General features: G+C 32.7%; 1 protein-coding gene across 1 annotated transcript; it reads left to right on the top strand.

Annotated features, from left to right (window-relative positions):
* The first annotated feature begins 261 nt into the window (after positions 1 to 261).
* On the top strand, positions 262 to 15,984 carry LOC132549261 (carbohydrate sulfotransferase 5-like). Its single transcript, XM_060213179.1, has 4 exons — positions 262 to 328; positions 9,640 to 9,714; positions 13,832 to 14,012; positions 14,868 to 15,984. The coding sequence occupies exons 1-4, from the start codon at positions 262 to 264 to the stop codon at positions 15,673 to 15,675; spliced, it is 1,131 nt and encodes a 376-aa protein (XP_060069162.1). The 3' UTR covers positions 15,676 to 15,984.
* Positions 15,985 to 18,490: the final 2,506 nt, after the last annotated feature.

The following is an 18,490-nucleotide window of genomic DNA, read 5'->3' as shown; positions in this document are numbered from 1 at the left end:
GGCTTTGTTTTCAATGATTATACCTCTAACCTCAAAAAACTGCTAACAGATGCTAATACTTCTTTCTTGCATATTAATAGGATGAAGTTGATGACTTGTGAAGTTTTTGAATTTTTTAACAAGATTTCTCCTAACTACATTTGTAGTCTGATATCGAAACAAGAAACATTGTATACTTTCAGAGCAGAGGGTAAGGCACACATCCCAAGGGTAAACAATACCAGATATAGAAAGAATTCCTTCAGGTACGAGGCGTCCCGCATGTGGAACAGTCTCCCGAATGATCGACGTAAGGTAGAGAACTACAAAGAATTCAGGAGACTGCTCCGTATGTGGGATGGCTCGGACTGTAAGTGTTCTATGTGTGTTCATATGTGAGTTTCCTCCCTTTGTTCAGTGGTGTTACTACCTGTGTGCTTTTATCTTCTATTTTCATTTTAGTGTTTTGTTCTAAGTGCTTTTGCTTATTTTGTTTATCTTCGTGCTTTGGTTTATAATCTGCTGTCTTATTTATTTACTATTTATAATATTGACATTGACAAAATGTTCTCTTTTAATTTGCACTATATTAGTAGCATAGTCTGTCAATTTTTATTTTTTGCTATATTAGCATATATGTATATTACACTTTCATTAAAGTGTTTTACTTCTTTTGCATCAAGAAATACCTGTGTATATCAGATATACAGGTGTTCAATCTAAGCCTATTTAGTCTTATCTGATTACTTAATGACCGAATCATTACCATTTAAACTAATCGATATTGCAACAATGCGCTCGCATCCTGTTATTTGCAATGCCGGATGATTAGCAACTTTGTAACGTTTCGTCCCAACCTGGATCTATACCAACTTTCTTCCACTGTCCGAGAAATCTAAACTTTTTAGGTGAAAACGAATACTTTTCATGATCGCAAATTTGTTGAGGTTATATCAAATATGTCTATATAAACCAGCTGGAATGACATAACCCTGACAATCATACTGAGGGGCTCTAGACCATACAGCATATTAACAGAATGCAATATACAGCAGTTTATTAAACATCAAGTAAGCGTATGAAAAGGGAACCGTTTAAATCGCACGTCTCGTGCAGTATAGCTGGATGCACAGAGAATAACGGAAATTCATTACTAAATACCACGAAATAAAGACAAGGTCAACATGCGTTCACAATGACCCCAAAGAGTGTAAAACAAAAATTAGCATACTGTAACGGACATACCACGGGCACATTCATAGACAGAATAAGGTAAACACTGTTTTCATGAGCTTTGTTTTGTTGACAACCCAGGCCCGCAAGGAAAATCACTCTTGGCTTCGTTTTGAAGACGTGTTTAATCCTCGTTTTTTTATTTTATGTATACATATGTATATGCATAAGGGAAAATCGTAAACGCGGTGTTTCAAATCTGTTCATTTCGATATACACTAATTTCAGGATACCAGCAAAATCAGACAGTGAATTAATGTCGGGTATTACAATTTGTAAATTGTGGTATTAAATTTCGGTCTTCACCTCTCTTAACTTAATTTTATTTAATTATTTTTATATGAGGTCATTGTACATCACGGGATAGGTAACTTATATTAAACGTATGTAAAACAGATCCGCTACACCAGAACCCAATGGCTTCAAAATCTCACCATATTTCAGCTTTTTCGCGAAACTATTTCTATATACATGTAGTTTGTTATTTAGAATATGAATATTTCTGGATAGGTTGTTATTATTAGGTACACTGGAGTTTAAGTGAAAAAGCACCATGTATGTAAATGTTCTATACCAACACAGGTGACTTCATGAAACTCGTATGAGAAATACACCAAAGAAGGAGGACGATAGGCGTGTCTTTGCCTCGAAAGGAGACCTTCAAACGTCAATGTGTTCTAATATGCCAACACATGAGAATTGGATTTCACCCGATATTTCCACTCTCTGCTTGATCAGGAACTAGGCATTATAAAAGTAATCAACAGGGATGAGAAAGCTTACTTTTTAATTTCCAGGTTACTGGAACATCGAGAAATGCTGATTTACCTATTACGTTTTCACTTTCTAGTGATTTTTTAAATCTTCACAACGCGGTACAATGTTCAAACGAACTTCATCAAATGACATGTGACTAGCCATTAATTATTGTTCAATACTAGGAAGAGCTTTGTAACGATTATACATAATTCATACAAAATGTAAAACACATTTATATGCTGTAATAGATGTTATCTGTCTAATAACATTTAGCGTTCACTTACAGAAAACACGAATAAATTTGTTTTTCACCTCACTAAAAGATCAGACTTGTGTAACGTATATTATTCGGGCGAATGTTAAGTATAGGGAGTGGGTTGCAGGATTTGATGATATGGCGATATCATAATTTTTGCGATGTTAGTGTAATTATTCAATAATGTACATCTGTAAAACCTTCTGAAAACATGAGTGTCATCATTGATTTTCCTGGTATGTTTTTTACATAGAATACTTGGAGGGAATTACGTATGTTATAAGATTTCAAAATTTGTTCACTTTATCGAGTGTATCGTAACGGTAACACAGTGGTAAGCTCTCCGTTCTCAACTCCAAAGGTCCCTTGATTGAATGCCCCATTGCCATCGTTTTGTTTTTGGTAAAAAGAGGAATAAAACTACGCATGATATCGATCTTTTACGATTCCAGCTTAATTAGTCATTGATATAGAAAATGGACCATCTTTAATATATATATGTCATATGTCATTTGTTTTGTTTTTATTTTGTTGACATTTTTATACATGTTTTGTGTTTCAAGAATCATGCAGCTAATCCAGCCAAGGATCCACTGTTTCATAAGAAGATAGATCGTATCTGATTTAAGATTTCGTTGAACCATGTGCCCTCTGATTGTTCAGATGCATAATAAGTGACGGATTATCATTGGACGACAAATTGCAGGTATCTGGCATTATGAAATTGTACAGTTTAAACGTATTTAAATACCCGTAAATACATTTACACAGGTGTAAAATGTTTGGTTTTTCCAATAGTTGTTAATGGTTGACCTTCGAAAAGGTGACAGTCCGATCTTTTTTTACCTACCAAATTACATATGTATGTCATTTGTAGCCTTTAACAAGTAGGTTCTATGAAGATTATACAAGAAACACACAAGTGAAAAACACCCATAATAAGAATTAAGAGTCACATATTGTATATTCAAATAATGAATTAAATTGCACCATACAAAAGTTTCGTCCTTATAGCACTCCTCAGTGATATTAACGGGATTAATTTTTTAAAGCCTATGAGGACACTAAGGCAAATCCAAAGTAAATTCTATTAGCATAAATAATAAGTGTAGATACATGCGGGGTTCGTTTTCTTGAGGAAACATTGACATTTCAAACTCTATAATTAATGTGTACAGAACCGAGAAAGTAATTGCAGCACAGTGGTAAGATCCTTGAAAGCTCCCTCCCACTCCATATCTACGAAAGATTTAATTTACTGTAAATTGCTTGTATTCATGATGTATTCAAAAGAGAATTACTGTGAATACTCTTGCCCAATTCTTTTTTAAGTATTTCAATCGGACCTCCGAGCCGAGCTTTTATTTCTGTTCACGTATCGTTAAACACGACTTATTCACATTCATGTATATAGAATAAACACTATGTTAAAATAGTTTTAATGACCGAATTATTTATTACCCTTTGAAATCACTGACATCGAAACAATGCTCTCGCATCCTGTTATTTGCAATACCGGGGCCATCCGAGTTTCTATTCCTATTAACGTATCGTTAAACATGGCCAGTGGGAAGGACATCGGAGTGTCAGTAGATGAAGAACTTTAGAACACACATTCAACTTATCGTAAACAAAACAAAAAGTATAGTGGGAGTGATTCGAAGTCTCTTTTCCTGTTTTGATGGACACATGTCAAGATTCCTTTCCAAAAGCATGGGGAGATGAACCGGGGTCAAAATACCATAATGGTGAAATGGACCGCGGTTCACCTCACCATTATGGTGAAATGAACTCCCCCCCCCACCCTATGGTAAAGTGAGGCCACTTTATATTTTGTTTTCAGTTGATGTTTCTGCACTTTATTTAGTAAGTTCCTCCAAACATAAAACTGAAAAATAACAAGGGTTGGGGAAATTTAGGGTGGGGCTGGGCCATGGTAAAGTGAAGCATTTCACTAATTTTTTTACTTATTAATTTGTTTTCACCAATTGCAATTCATCCTCATTCAGTCATATAAACACATAAATAAAAAAATGGGCTTCACTTTACCATACTACACCGGGTTTTCGAAACGGACTATATTCGACACTCTAATATATAAGCGCACAAAAAGGAATCTAATCAACACTTTCAAAATTGTAAAGACGTTCTGTGACAGTAGAATCACAGCGAACACTTTCCAAATAGGTAGTAACAGCAAGGCCAAGAGGGAACTCCCATAAATTATTTCAAATACGTTTTAACACCTATATCAGTATTTAAAAAAATCCATAGTTATCGTATACTCGATACAAGGAACATTCTCCCGCAGCACATTATAGTCTCGTGTGACGTTAAATTTTAAAATAAAATTGAATAAACTCCTTGTTAATCTTTCTTTCGTTCACAGTTTTATTGAATTTGAATTAGGATTATGATTATGTTGACATGTTCGTATTTTTTTTATGTTTTTATCGACAAGACATTCATTCAAATCACAATATCCTACTATTACTTAGCACAAAATTACTTTTGCAAATACAGCTGATGAATTTGAAAAAGATATATATAGTACGCTATTTTTTTTTCAAAATAATTTTCGTTTTTATTTAAATAATGATTGATCAGACACTGAAAACATGTATTTGATGAGAGGATTTTATTTAGTTTATTTTAGGGATATTTTGAATTTATGCTAAAAAATATGTAGTAAAATTAGTAAATATTCAAAATAGTTGGTATAAAATGGTCAACAGAACACATGAGATAAATTCGGACTTGTTTATAAGCAACAGTGTTAAATAAGTTAAAGATATTGTACAAATCATCAGGCATAACCAGGTCAAAACACGTCCGAGACAACAAATCGAATAAATCCAACGAAATCAGAAGACAAACTTCAAAATTTCACATTATGTCCGTTCAGGCATTTAGATAAAAGGTTGTTTACGCTTTCTTAAAACAATAACATATTTGTTGGTAAATATGAATTTCTTCGAACGTTCAAGTTTAGGATAAGATTTTTTTATTAATATATCAAGGACAACAATCAGATGACTGGTACATCGGTCATATATAAACATTGAGGAGGACCATTCATTTTTGTATCGTGTTATATATCGATATGCAGCTGGTCGCAATTCATATTTGTTGTATAGTACTTCAAATCGATACCAAGGAGCTTACATGAAGTTCGAGTCGATACGTGGATTGATGAACAATTCGTGACGAGTTTAACTAATCACTTATCAGTTGAGAACGAATTTAGAAACTTTCGATGACATAATCGATTTTTCAAGCAAATATAGAAGTGAATTGACCTTTCTACATCAAACTTGAGGTCATGTTCGCTCTATATGTATAGTCTCAAACATTTGCAACGACAACATTTGCAAGGTCTGAAGCTATCAAATCACAGAAAACAAATCTGTTCTGCTAAAAATATGCGATAATGTCATAGTTTGATTCATTCACAATTCAATATATGTATATATGATCTTTATCAATTTACTTAAAATTTATAAAACATAAAAACACACGTAAGGGCCTCTCTATAACAGAATCTGTAAAGGATGTATTCATACGCCCAGATCAATGTTAATCGTAACTGAAACACACATTTAACTTGTTTAGGTAAAGTATGGTCATCAAACAAATATTTAAATAATTCAGAAGGAACTATAGACGATTCTCTTCAAATATAATGTGTAAATTCAGCTGTCAATAAATCAATGGTCAATGACAACTATTCTTCCAGTTTTAAAAATAATTTTTAAAGTCCGCGGTAAAATGTCTCTTTAACGTCGATTAATCTGTAACTTGAGAATTTAATTGCTTGTCGATGCGTTTGTTGTTTTTGAATATGTTCTGAGCAGTATAAATGCATATTTAGCTTCAATTAAATGGCCTTGTAATCAATTCCATTAACTATATACTCGATTCATAACTGAACTCACCTATACAACGAGTAAACACTGTTTTGAAAGGTTGACGGTAATGATGGTACGGAAGAGCATAAGGGCCACGCAGAGAAAAATTAATTTCGTTTTTTCATGTTAGTAACTCAGAATTTCGACTTATTTATCAAAATTTCGAGATAGTAAATCGAAATTTCGACTTATTATCTCGAAAATTCGACTTAATAACTCGAAATTTCGACTTGATAACCCGAAATTTAAGTCGAAATTCAGAAAAGAAAGCTTAAATCCTCATACGATGCACGGTGACAACGATTTTAACAGATTCCTGCTGTTAATGTGCGCATGACGAAAACAAAATGGAAGCGTTTTGCCGTGAGAGAGGGGAGATGGATGCGTTTGCAAATAAAAAAAGAAAAGAAAAAAAGCAGGATGAGAAGGCGAGACTCTTTGAAAATAACAGACATATGAAATCTGCAAATTGAAGCACTAACGAATTACATACAATAAACATGAACAGCGTATTAATGTTCCTAGTTCTTTAAAACGTCACCCTGCCTGTTCCATTGTCTTACACCATAGGGACATATAGTTGTTTATTTTCCAGATACAGGTGTCTGTCCTTACATCTGCTCATAATAAGGATGTTCGGAGTTTTTATCATCATATTCGGCGAGACCTGGATATACAATTATATGAAAACATGGCTACATATACTCCAGTATCCCAACATTTATATATCGCGCGGCGCATTCTTACATTAAAACACACCAAAACGATATCAGAAACGTACGCTGTAATAGAAATAACCCAATATTCAACAAAGTATTTAACAATAAAGGAATGTGATGATTAATTTTAATCACTAATGTGACTCCTTCTTTATGTTCTTAATATATACATGTTTGTGTATGTCCTTTGATGAAGAGTTTGCCAATATCATAGATTGTTAATCATTTGGTGTGAATGACTTTGAACAATTTCGATGATCATCTGAGTATTATATGATCAAAAGATTGATAAAGTGTAGAGGAAATTAAATCTGGAATCTTTATCTTTAGATTTGTCTTGAAAGTTTTAACTTGACACAGTTACAAATGGGAGACATTTGCTAACAACAATGACTACCATATCAGTGAAATAATTTCCCACTGGACTCTCTGTTTCAAAGTGTAGAATAGATTTAAGCAATAAACCATATTCTAATACGGCTTTACAGAAAGAGATAGATTTGCAAGCAGAACACTAGTATGTGATAGATTACTCTGACTTAGAGGGGCAAACGCATGTATTCACTAAATGACAAAATTCTACTTTAGCTAGTTGATGGAGGTTTAATGTTGAAATGTACCACATCAAAAGAACGTATAGTTTACTATTTTACAATAACTTTTTTTTCCTTTTTTTTTTATTAGAAATGCCATGTAGTACTTAATTGAGACATAGACTGTAGCTCTGGACAGTTAATGACAAAAAAGTGTCTTTATTTTAAGTAACTGGGCCGGCATTCATGAAACCATGCATGCCATGCTAAATAAAGTCCTTTGCCTCAGAAAAAATTCGTGTAATTCTCATAACCATATCCAAAAATTGATTGTAAACAATATTAATTTTTATGAGTTCCCAAACACATTATTGTATTGTATTATAAATCATAGTAAAATCAACACTTGAAGCAGCATAAATAATGATACTAAAGATAAAGTAACATAAGTAAGTTTTCTGTATCAAAAAATAAATGTTACTTCCATGATAAACACGTTTACATGCTAATTTATTTACATTGCTTAACTATAAACGATGCTCACAGTATCTAGGGTCAGATTTTGACCCTCTGGAATTCCCGAGGGGTCGTATCAACTTTCGGAGTTTATAAAATTAATTGCCCACCTTCTATGATATTTCAGAAAACTCTGGTTGAAATCAGAGATAATAAATCGAAATTTCGAGTAAGTAAGTAGAAATTTCGAGTTATCAAGTCGAAATTTCGAGATTTTCAGCCGAAATTTCGAATTGATAAGTCAACATTTCGAGTTAGTTTGTAGAAATTTCAAATTATTAAGTCGAAATTTCGAATTAGTAAGTCGAAATTTCGAGTTATTTACATGAAAAAACGCAATTATTTTTCCCCGCGTGGCCCATATGCTCTTCTGTATGGTGTTTTGCGTCTCGCCGTAAGAACTTTAATTGGCCATACATAGATATATTCTGACTAAATATAAAACATCACAATCCACAAAATTTGACCTCCTTGTTATCAATGAAAATCACTGTTTGACTAGTTAACACACACACTGAAAGTGGACCCAGGGGGGAGGACATGGTATATCAGTACCTGTAAAATTTTATTAAAAGAAAGGACTCTATTGATGAAAAACTTGTCAGTACTTAGAAAGCTATCGAGTGATGACCTACGTTTGAACGAAAATTTGTATATCACGATCACCCTACTAGTCACTTAAATCCAGTCCATCTGATAAACATCATGAGGCAATTGACGGTCTTCGAGAATTCACACTTTTACATACCCTCAATTCTCCCACTATTTTCAATAAATGGATATGCCATAACACGTTTGGTCCTGAACAACGATACTGCCTCCTTACTAACGGCCGTTTGATTTTTTGTTATTAACCATCCGGATCTGATATACTCTTTAATAAACGTACTGTATTTTGTGAAATATATATTCCATTTTGAACACATTTCAAATGCATCCAACGGTATCCATGAAGACGACTAGAACCTTCACATTCTTTCGTAATGAACATTGCAGCTTCCACAAGATAGCTATCACGTTTTCTTCTGTATTAATGCCACTTCTTGGTTATCCTTTTAAGGGTTCGAGTGCTAATTAATATTCTATGCTGTGCAGCTAAACATAGCAATATATCTTTTACTTAATCCTACAAGAAATTATGCTGGAACCTCTGTGTTTATCATTGTATATCAACAAATGAACCAAAATGAGCAAGAATTGGAGTAGTATTGATAATATCAGAAATTTCGAGTCATTAAGTCGAAATTTCGAGATTTTCAGCCAAAATTTCCAAGTAATAAGTAAAAATTTCGAGTTCTTAAATGGAAATTTCGAATTACTAATCGAAATTTCGAATCAGTAAAAAACGATATTATTTTTTTTTCTCCGTGTGGCCCTTACGGTCTTCCGTATGATTGTCTGCGTCTCGTCATAAGAACTTTAATAGTGCATATGTCAGTAATGTACACTGGCAATTGACAGAAACTTGTGATTTTGTATAGTCTTATTACGTGTGGTAGACAATTGAGGTTTAGTATGTGGAAATTCAGCATGCGAAAAAGGAATAAGTTCTTCTTCTTACTGACAACAGCGGTTTTTCTACTACTTACCTCATGGCCAGGTACATTATATCGTTGTAGTTAATTAATATGCACTTATCGGTTAAACGCTGAATACTAACACTGATGATAATGTTTGTAAAAATTTCAATATAAACAAGCTTTAAATTTGTGCTTTTATCTTATTGTTTATTTCAGAAATATCAAAATCCAGAAATAAAACCAGCCTTCTAACCAGATTCAGTTCAGATGGAACAGAAACAGCAAGCCCTGGTAATGTATTAAAAGCTGCATTCAGTTGTTGAACATGATTTATTTCATTACATGTATTATGATATAACGCATAGACATTATTTAAGCACATCTGACGGAGGAAGACATTGTTTGAGCCGTGCCCTATAAAGGCATCGGCATCGAACTCACGATCTATGGCACCATACATTCTATAACTGAACATGTAGGAGGGAGATATATTGGTTGTTTGGAAGTGGTTGTGAAGTAAACAGTTACGTATATATATATATATAAGTTATTTCTGCATGTTGTAAGTCAAACCTGTTTTAATGGCCATCTTTATACACAGACCATCTGTCTATAAACGCTGTTTCTTTGGTTCCCCACTTTCCTCCGCTACATCGGATGACCTTTATAGACAGGTTTGACTGTATACATATGATGAAACAGTTAACGCCTCCCCTTCCGGAACAACTGGTCTAATTTTCATTACATCATTGTTGCTGCAATATTTTGCTGTAATGTATCTATTTTTATAAAAGACTTACTTGTTGCTGTAGTGTCTCCATATCTATAAAAGACGTACTTTTTGCTGTAATGTCTCCATATCTATAAAAGACAAACTTGTTACTGTAATGTCTCAATATTCATAAAAAGACAAACTTGTTACTGTAATGTCTCTACATTTACAAAAATAATTGCTTTTGTAATGTCCCGATATTTATGACAGACAAACTCCTCTCTTCCTATACAAGACAAACTTGTTGCTGTAATGTTTCTATATTTATAATAATCAATTTGTTGCTGTAATGTCTATATTTATAAAAGACAAATTTGTTGTTGTAATGTCTCTCTGTTTATAATAATCAACTTGTTGCTGTAATGTCTGTATTTAAAAAAGACAAACATGTTGCTGTAATGTCTATATTTAAAAAAGACAAATTTGTTGCTGTAATGTCTCTCTGTTTATAATAATCAACTTGTTGCTGTAATGTCTATATTTAAAAAAGACAAATTTGTTGCTGTAATGTATTCTGTTTATAATAATCAATTTGTTGCTGTAATGTCTATATTTATAGAAGACAAATTTGTTGCTGTAATGTATTTCTGTTTATAATAATCAAATTGTTACTGTAATGTCTATATTTAAAAAAGACAAATTTGTTGCTGTAATGTATTTCTGTTTATAATAATTAATTTGTTGCTGTAATGTATTTCTGTTTATAATAATTAATTTGTTGCTGTAATGTCTATATTTAAAAAAGACAAATTTGTTGCTGTAATGTATTTCTGTTTATAATAATCAATTTGTTGCTGTAATGTCTATATTTAAAAAAGACAAATTTGTTGCTGTAATGTATTTCTGTTTATAATAATCAATTTGTTGCTGTAATGTCTATATTTAAAAAAGACAAATTTGTTGCTGTAATGTATTTCTGTTTATAATAATCAACTTGTTGCTGTAATGTCTATATTTAAAAAAGACAAATTTGTTGCTGTAATGTATTTCTGTTTATAATAATTAATTTGTTGCTGTAATGTCTATATTTAAAAAAGACAAATTTGTTGCTGTAATGTATTTCTGTTTATAATAATTAATTTGTTGCTGTAATGTATTTCTGTTTATAATAATAAATTTGTTGCTGTAATGTATTTCTGTTTATAATAATTAATTTGTTGCTGTAATGTCTATATTTATAGAAGACAAACTTGTAGATGTAATAATTCTACGTTTCTAAAAGAGAGGCTTATTACTTTGATGATTACATTGTCTATATATTTCTCGACGACGGTAAACAATATACAGCTACATGTCAACAGAATCATAGTTCAAACTAAATTTTGACAATACAATATGAACAGACGAAAGCTTTATATGCAGGACCTTTAAAATGACAAGGCTGTAAAATGTTTCAAGAAAGTAAGCGTTTTCTGATTCATCGTCGATATCCGCCATGTAAATTTTAATCCAAGTATGTAATAAAGGACAGACTGTTGCTATACTGTATCTTTTTCTCTAAACGACGAACTAGCTGTCTATTTCTAAAAGGATAAGATTGTTGCTACTGGTTGTATATTTCTAAAGGATTAAATTGTTTCTATACCTTCCCAGCTTCTAGACAAGGAAGTTTTGACTGATCTGTCTATTTCTAAATTGTGAAGGCGTTGATATACTGCACTTTTTCTAAATGGTGAAATTGTTGATATGCTGTACCTGTTTCTTCAAGGTAAATGTGTCGATATATTGTACCTGTTCCTAAACAGTGAAGGTGTTGATATACTGTACCTGTTTATAAAAGATGGATGTGTTGATATTATGTAATGGTTTCTAAAAGATGAAGGTGTTGATATAATGTTCCTGTTTCTAAAAGATGAAGGTGTTGATATACTGTACCTGTTTCTACAAGATGAATGTGTTGATATGCTGTACCTGTTTCTAAAAGGTGAAGGTGTTGATATACTGTACCTGTTTCAAAAAGGTGAAGGTGTTGATATAATGTACCTGTTTCTAAACAGTGAAGGTGTTGATATAATGTAACTGTTTCTAAACAGTGAAGGTGTTGATATACTGTACCTGTTTCTAAAAGATAAATGTGTTGATATGCTGTAACTTTTTTTAAAGGTGAAGGTGTTGATATACTGTACCTGTTTCTACAAGGTGAAAGTGATGATATACTGTAACTATTTTTTAAAGGTGAAGGTGTTGATATACAGTACCTGTTTCTAAAAGATGAAGGTGTTGATAAACTGTGACTGTTTTTAAAGGTGAAATGATTACTGTGTTGTCTTTATAAGATTCTAATCACTGACTTTTTTTTAAATAATTAAGTTATAAATATATTTCTTAAGGTTGTCGCTATATTTCCTAGACATCGAAGAAAATTACCAACATTATGATAAACCAAACACAAATTCAATAAAACTGGTGCAAAAGAATAGAAAAAAATATTATACGAAGACTCATGAAAAAGTACAAGGGGAAGAAGACCAGGAATTCCAAAAGAGTTAGTGTCTTTTGCTGTAATGTAACGGTCCCATATGAGAATACGGTAGACAGCAACGTCACAAACAGGCAAATTAACGAGCATGAAACACGTCTATTTCTAGAATGTTTCTCGATGAAATATATATTAAAATTCTCCAAAGTTTCCAACAAAATTCATCTTTTAAAACCATGCATTATAAGTTTGTCTTTATGATTCACAATAGGAAAATTGAAATCATCACGCTTATCATACAGCTTTGTAGAAAGCTGTACATGTTGGTTTCTTTGTTGTAAGACAAAGGAATAATCGGTTGAGAAAGAAGATTCTGTCGTGTCATTGATTTCAAATTCTGCTGGGATAGAAATGGTTATTTAAATACAAGACGTCATCAATATATCTCTCTCAATAACAGATCTTTTATTAATTCCGCCTTGTTTGAAATCAGAAACAGGTCAGCCAACAGAAGGGCACAGTCAGTTCCCGTAGCTAGGGCAATAATATGTTGGAAATTTTTTTTTATGAATTCGTCCTCTGTATAATTGTTCTTTAATTTGGAGTTATTATTTTAACGAAATAAACCTCAGTATAGTTCACAACCACATATTTGTACCGCGGTTCACCATTCTAGGAAAAGAAATCTAGAGTGGAAAATCAAATGTTCAAATAGAGAAAGTGTCGTTAATAGGGGGCATTTAAGACTCGTCATAATCCACGTTTTTATTCCTCTTCTTGAGAGAAAATGCTTACATTTAGTCTGTTACTCTAATTTGATTATATGGTAACAAGAACAGCTAGACGAGTCAGCAATACAATGCTGTTTATATGGATTATTGTGAAGTTTAGGAATTTGATATAAACAGGAGAGGTACGTATCCTTAACATTCACAGGCAGTGATTGTGATACTGAATCATGATCATACATCATTTCTGAAACCGGAGTTTGTTAGTATATTCGAAAAGCAGACATTATTCCTTGTGTCTTTGTGAATGCTCAAAGTGTTTTGGTGTTTCAGAAATGACACACTCTCTGTTTTCAATGTTTGAAGGGATCTTTTATATTCTAATGCTTGAAGCGACCCTATATTTCTTGATATATTTCTCTGTTCTTATTCACATCACTGCTGGCAATTCAACACCATTTGAAAGTAACTACATGTATATTATTTCAGAACAAACCCGTCCTGTTCCCGTCCTAATAGTCAGTTACATGAGGAGCGGATCAACCTTCACGGCTGACGTCATAAACAGTTATGAATCGTCGTATTACATATTTGAACCATTGAGAAACGTTATTAAGAAAATGGAAAAGGGATCTCCTATTGAATTGATAAATGGAACAGTCGTATCAGAGTAAGTAAAAACAAAAAGAGATTTCAAATTTCATCTCGCATGAAGACAACTCTTGATATTTTTACATTTTCCTGTGTGCGATCAATCAAATGGTCTGTTGGTTTATAACACAATAAACATAAAAGAGTTGGCTGTGATGTAGATTATAAACACGTGTCACACGATTTTCTGCGGCTTCAATGATAAACGTAACTGATTTTGTGATATAGGATGTAGTATAGTAAGAAACAAACGATGACTTGAAAGCTATATGAAATATCGAAGTTCACGACAGCTGCATACAAAACTCATCTCCAGCCATCTTAAGTTTAATGAGGATCTGGGATGCCATTTTGTCCCTGCTACATCTTCTAGTTCTGAAGAAAACTGTACGCACTCCTACACTGCAGGCCCAAAGAATTCCACAACAACAATACCTCTCTCTTGAATGTTAATAAAATAATAATAAAAAAATTACCACAAATATCATTATTTTGACAAAGAGTCAAGTATATTGGACCTTAGAACCTAAACTCATTTGTAAATTTTAGTTTCTATTGGTTGAAATGACCATTTCTTGTGATTCAGAGACCGAGATATACTAACTGCATATATTTCATAAAACACTTGTTATACGACGATGATGAATAGGTAAAATCGTTCTTGAATAATAGCTTGTTTGTAATAATTTATAGTAACACAACCAAACCAATAGTTTTATCAACCTTAAGACATCTTTATGGCAAAGACTTATATATACACTTTCATACAGTCATATATAGTCTCACTCCTTTTTTTGTCCTTGTTTCTGTCTCTTTCAGTATAACATGCTTATTATTAAAAGTCGTATAAATAAAATTAATCTTTTCGTTTCAGATTCAAACATTTGGCTGTCTGGATTGCCGATTTTTTATTTTCTTGGCTAACCTGTGACTATGACCAGCTTGATAAGGAATCTGTTATCAATATTGCTTACAATATTCCAACATCTTTTCAGAACTGTCTAAGAAAGTTCAAACGTATCAAAAAGGATTCTTTTTTAAATACTTGTATACAACTTTTACAAATGCAATGTGAATCTAGTAAATTACGTTTAGTTAAAACAATCCGTGCACACATGAAGACTACAGTTGAAATATTGCTCAAAAGGATTCCTGGACTAAAAGTGGTCCATTTGTTTCGTGATCAAAGACCACGCCTTCTTTCGGCGGAAAACACGCCAACCATGATGAATCAACCTTTACAACAAACTGCAAAATTAGAATGTTCCCGTATTTATGAAAACATTGCTATGCACAAGGTGTTGAAACAACAATATCCTGGTCAAGTGGAAACTCTGTTGTATGAAAGGTTGGCCGAACATCCAATTTCGACAGCAAAGCGCATCTACAAATTTCTTAATTTGCCAATAACAAAAGAATCTATTACGCACATTCAAAATATGACATCGGCGCCACACGAAAGCAAATGTAACTTTTGCACCAAGAAAATGAATTCTACAAAGACAGCCCATGCCTGGAGAAAAAAAATGTCTTCAGATTTCGCAAAGATTAAGATGATAGAGTCTGAATGCGAGAATGTTCAAAACGTTCTTGGTTATATGCCAGTAAAGAATAGTGAAGAACTGATAAACACTTCGAAAATATTAAGAGAAGTTACCCCTTTCACGGCTGATACCCTATAGATTTATTATGTTAATTCCTAATTTGTACCAAATCTTAAGAGATCTTTCCAAAACCTTTGCGCTCTGTTAGTATCAATTTCTTTTAAAATACGTACTTAAGGATATAGATTATTAACTATTCGGCTACAGTAATTGATTTCGCCATGATATCGTATATTTCAAATCGGTAAATACAAGGCATCAACACTGTCGTGTAATCACTATTGGTAAAATGCAACAAACACATTAAGGAGTGGTCTTGTTCCATATTAACTATTCCGTATCCAATGTCTTTTAAGTTGGTACAAGTATCTCAAATCATTCTATTATTTTTTGTGGCATCTACAAAAATATTTTTTTAAAAAATACTCAATTATTTATAAGTTCAAAGCTTACATTGAAGTTTTTGGTTCATCAGACAAGATGCATCTTTGTACTTAAAGGCTTCCGAGGTAAGATCGTTTGGGTTGATGCTTCTTAGCAGAAAGCAATACGCCACAGACTTTCAAATCATACAGAATAGCCCTGTGCATATTATGGTGAGCATAAATGAGATCTCATAACCGTTCCGTTGCTAAACCAAAAAATTGAAATTTACCACCAAGCTAGTATTTCTGTTGAATTCGTTTACTCTCCCAACTGTATTTCGAAAGCTCGTGGATAAAAGAACTGATTTGATTTCTAGATATATTTGTAAAAATGTAAATTTTGGTTCAAAGCTAATGTTAAGAATTATCAAAAAAAGATTTTAGAACACCTTGCAACACTTCAACTGAAACAAACAACAAGCTAGTTGACAAACACTACAACATGCTATTTAACAAACACAGCGCGCCAGCTGACACAAACAGAATGCCTCTGTCTGGATGGGCGAAAAGACTTCGTATTACCCCGAAAAACTTACCAAAGGAAGGAAAAGTAACTCACACATTTACATAATAAAAAGTGCATTATGTAAAAGAATTATAATTAAACAAAAAATGATCTTTCATTACAAAATCAAAGATTTCTTCATATTTATTTTCTAAGGAAAAACTTAAATTTATGCCCCCGAACTTTATTTTAATTATTTGAAAGGTTGAGGTAAACTAGACACTTAAATTTAGAAACATTGGATAAAAACTGACATGTCTGCGTCAAATATATAACTGTACTTGATTTTTTATTTGACCAAGGACTTCAGCTCTCTTAGTTCTGGTGTCTGGCAGAACATTGAATAGGTCAGGAAGATAGAAATTTCACAAAATATGATGGATAAAAGAAACTTTATCCGAAGAATCATTCCTATTCTAAAAATAAACTACGTTCCTTAGATGTATAGTAAAGTCTTTAGTAGTGCACGATCACCTGAATAGATTTTTAAATGTCTTTGAAACAAACCACATTGTACAATGGTGACCTTTGACCCTGAACCTCACACTGGTTTTGACTTACCAATCGCGGTATTATGTCTGGAAATATTTGTTAAAATGCATGATAATTTTGCTATGGATAAAGAGATTGAAGGACAATGGACAGGTGTAGTGATCACAATAACAACAGCAAGGACAATAGTACAATGTATTTTAAACCGTGATACAAAATAAAATTTGATCATATAAGCAATCGAATATTTTTAAAAAAATCACATTTACATTCAATTATAAGAAAACGTGTTGCCATGTAGAATTTGAATAATTAAACAATCAAAATAACATTTCTTATTTAATTTAATAATATTAAAATTGTAAATCAAATTCAGATTTCCTCATCAAAGAGGGCTAGTCTAAGAAGAAAGAAGAAAAATACAATGTATAAGTCTAAATGGGTAAAAGTCCTTATTCATAAGCATTAACATTGAAAATGCATATCACCAGTTATAAAGTAACATATAAGATAATCGGCTTGTTGTAAAATGACCAAGAATCTTAGTTTTCACATTTGTTAGTTAACTAGAAACAAGTACATTAAAAGGACACCTTCTTCCATCTTCTCGTCTCTGTTTTTGCTCTTAATGATAAGACAGTTGAGCATTCCTTTGCAGGAATAGCGATGAAAGCCAGATCTAAAATGGCCACCTGGAAGCCACTTTGATTTGTTCTGATCATTTCCAAAACCAAACCAGCACAATGAGAGACCAAATAGAACATACGTATGAAATTTGAGAGATATCCAGTAAGCACTTCTTAAGAATTAGCAACAACAACCTTCACTAGGCAAAATTCAAGATGGCTGCCTGTCGGCCATTTTGTTTTTCTGATCAGTACAAACTCAAACATGCACAACTAGGGACCTAAAGGAACATATACATGAAATTTGAGAAAGATCTATAAAGTGGTTCTCAAGAAATAGCGATAACAAACTTTCAAAGTCAAAATCCACGATGGCCACATTTTCACCGTTTTGTGTTACTGATCAGGCACAAAATCGAAAGGGCACAACTAGATGGCCACCTGTCGGCCATTTTGTATTTCTGATCAGTCCTAAAATCAAACAGGCACAACTAGGGACCAAGGGGAACCTACATATGAAGTTTGAGAGATCCATCCTTTATTTCAAGAAATAGTGATAGCAAAAATCATTAAACAAACCAAGATGGCTGCCTGGTGGCCATTTTGTATTTCCTATCAGTAACAAAATCAAAATGGCACAACTAGCGACACAGGGAAAGATCTGTCCAGAACTTCTCAAGAAATAGCGATAACAAATTTTTTTATGGATGGACTACAGATGCAGAGCGATTTGAATAGCCCATCATCTGATGATGGTGGGCTTAAAATGCTATATGTATATTGAAAGATGAGTGTTAAGTTGTCACACATAATAAATTTTATGGCAAATTAGTGACCAAATAAAC

Source organism: Ylistrum balloti, unplaced genomic scaffold (assembly GCF_031769215.1).
Source record: "Ylistrum balloti isolate Yb309-2 unplaced genomic scaffold, AGI_CSIRO_Ybal_v1 Utg370052, whole genome shotgun sequence".
NCBI classification, from domain to species: Eukaryota; Metazoa; Mollusca; class Bivalvia; order Pectinida; family Pectinidae; genus Ylistrum; species Ylistrum balloti.
Note: the sequence above shows the minus strand (reverse complement) of the source record. Positions and strands in the feature narration are given on the sequence as shown.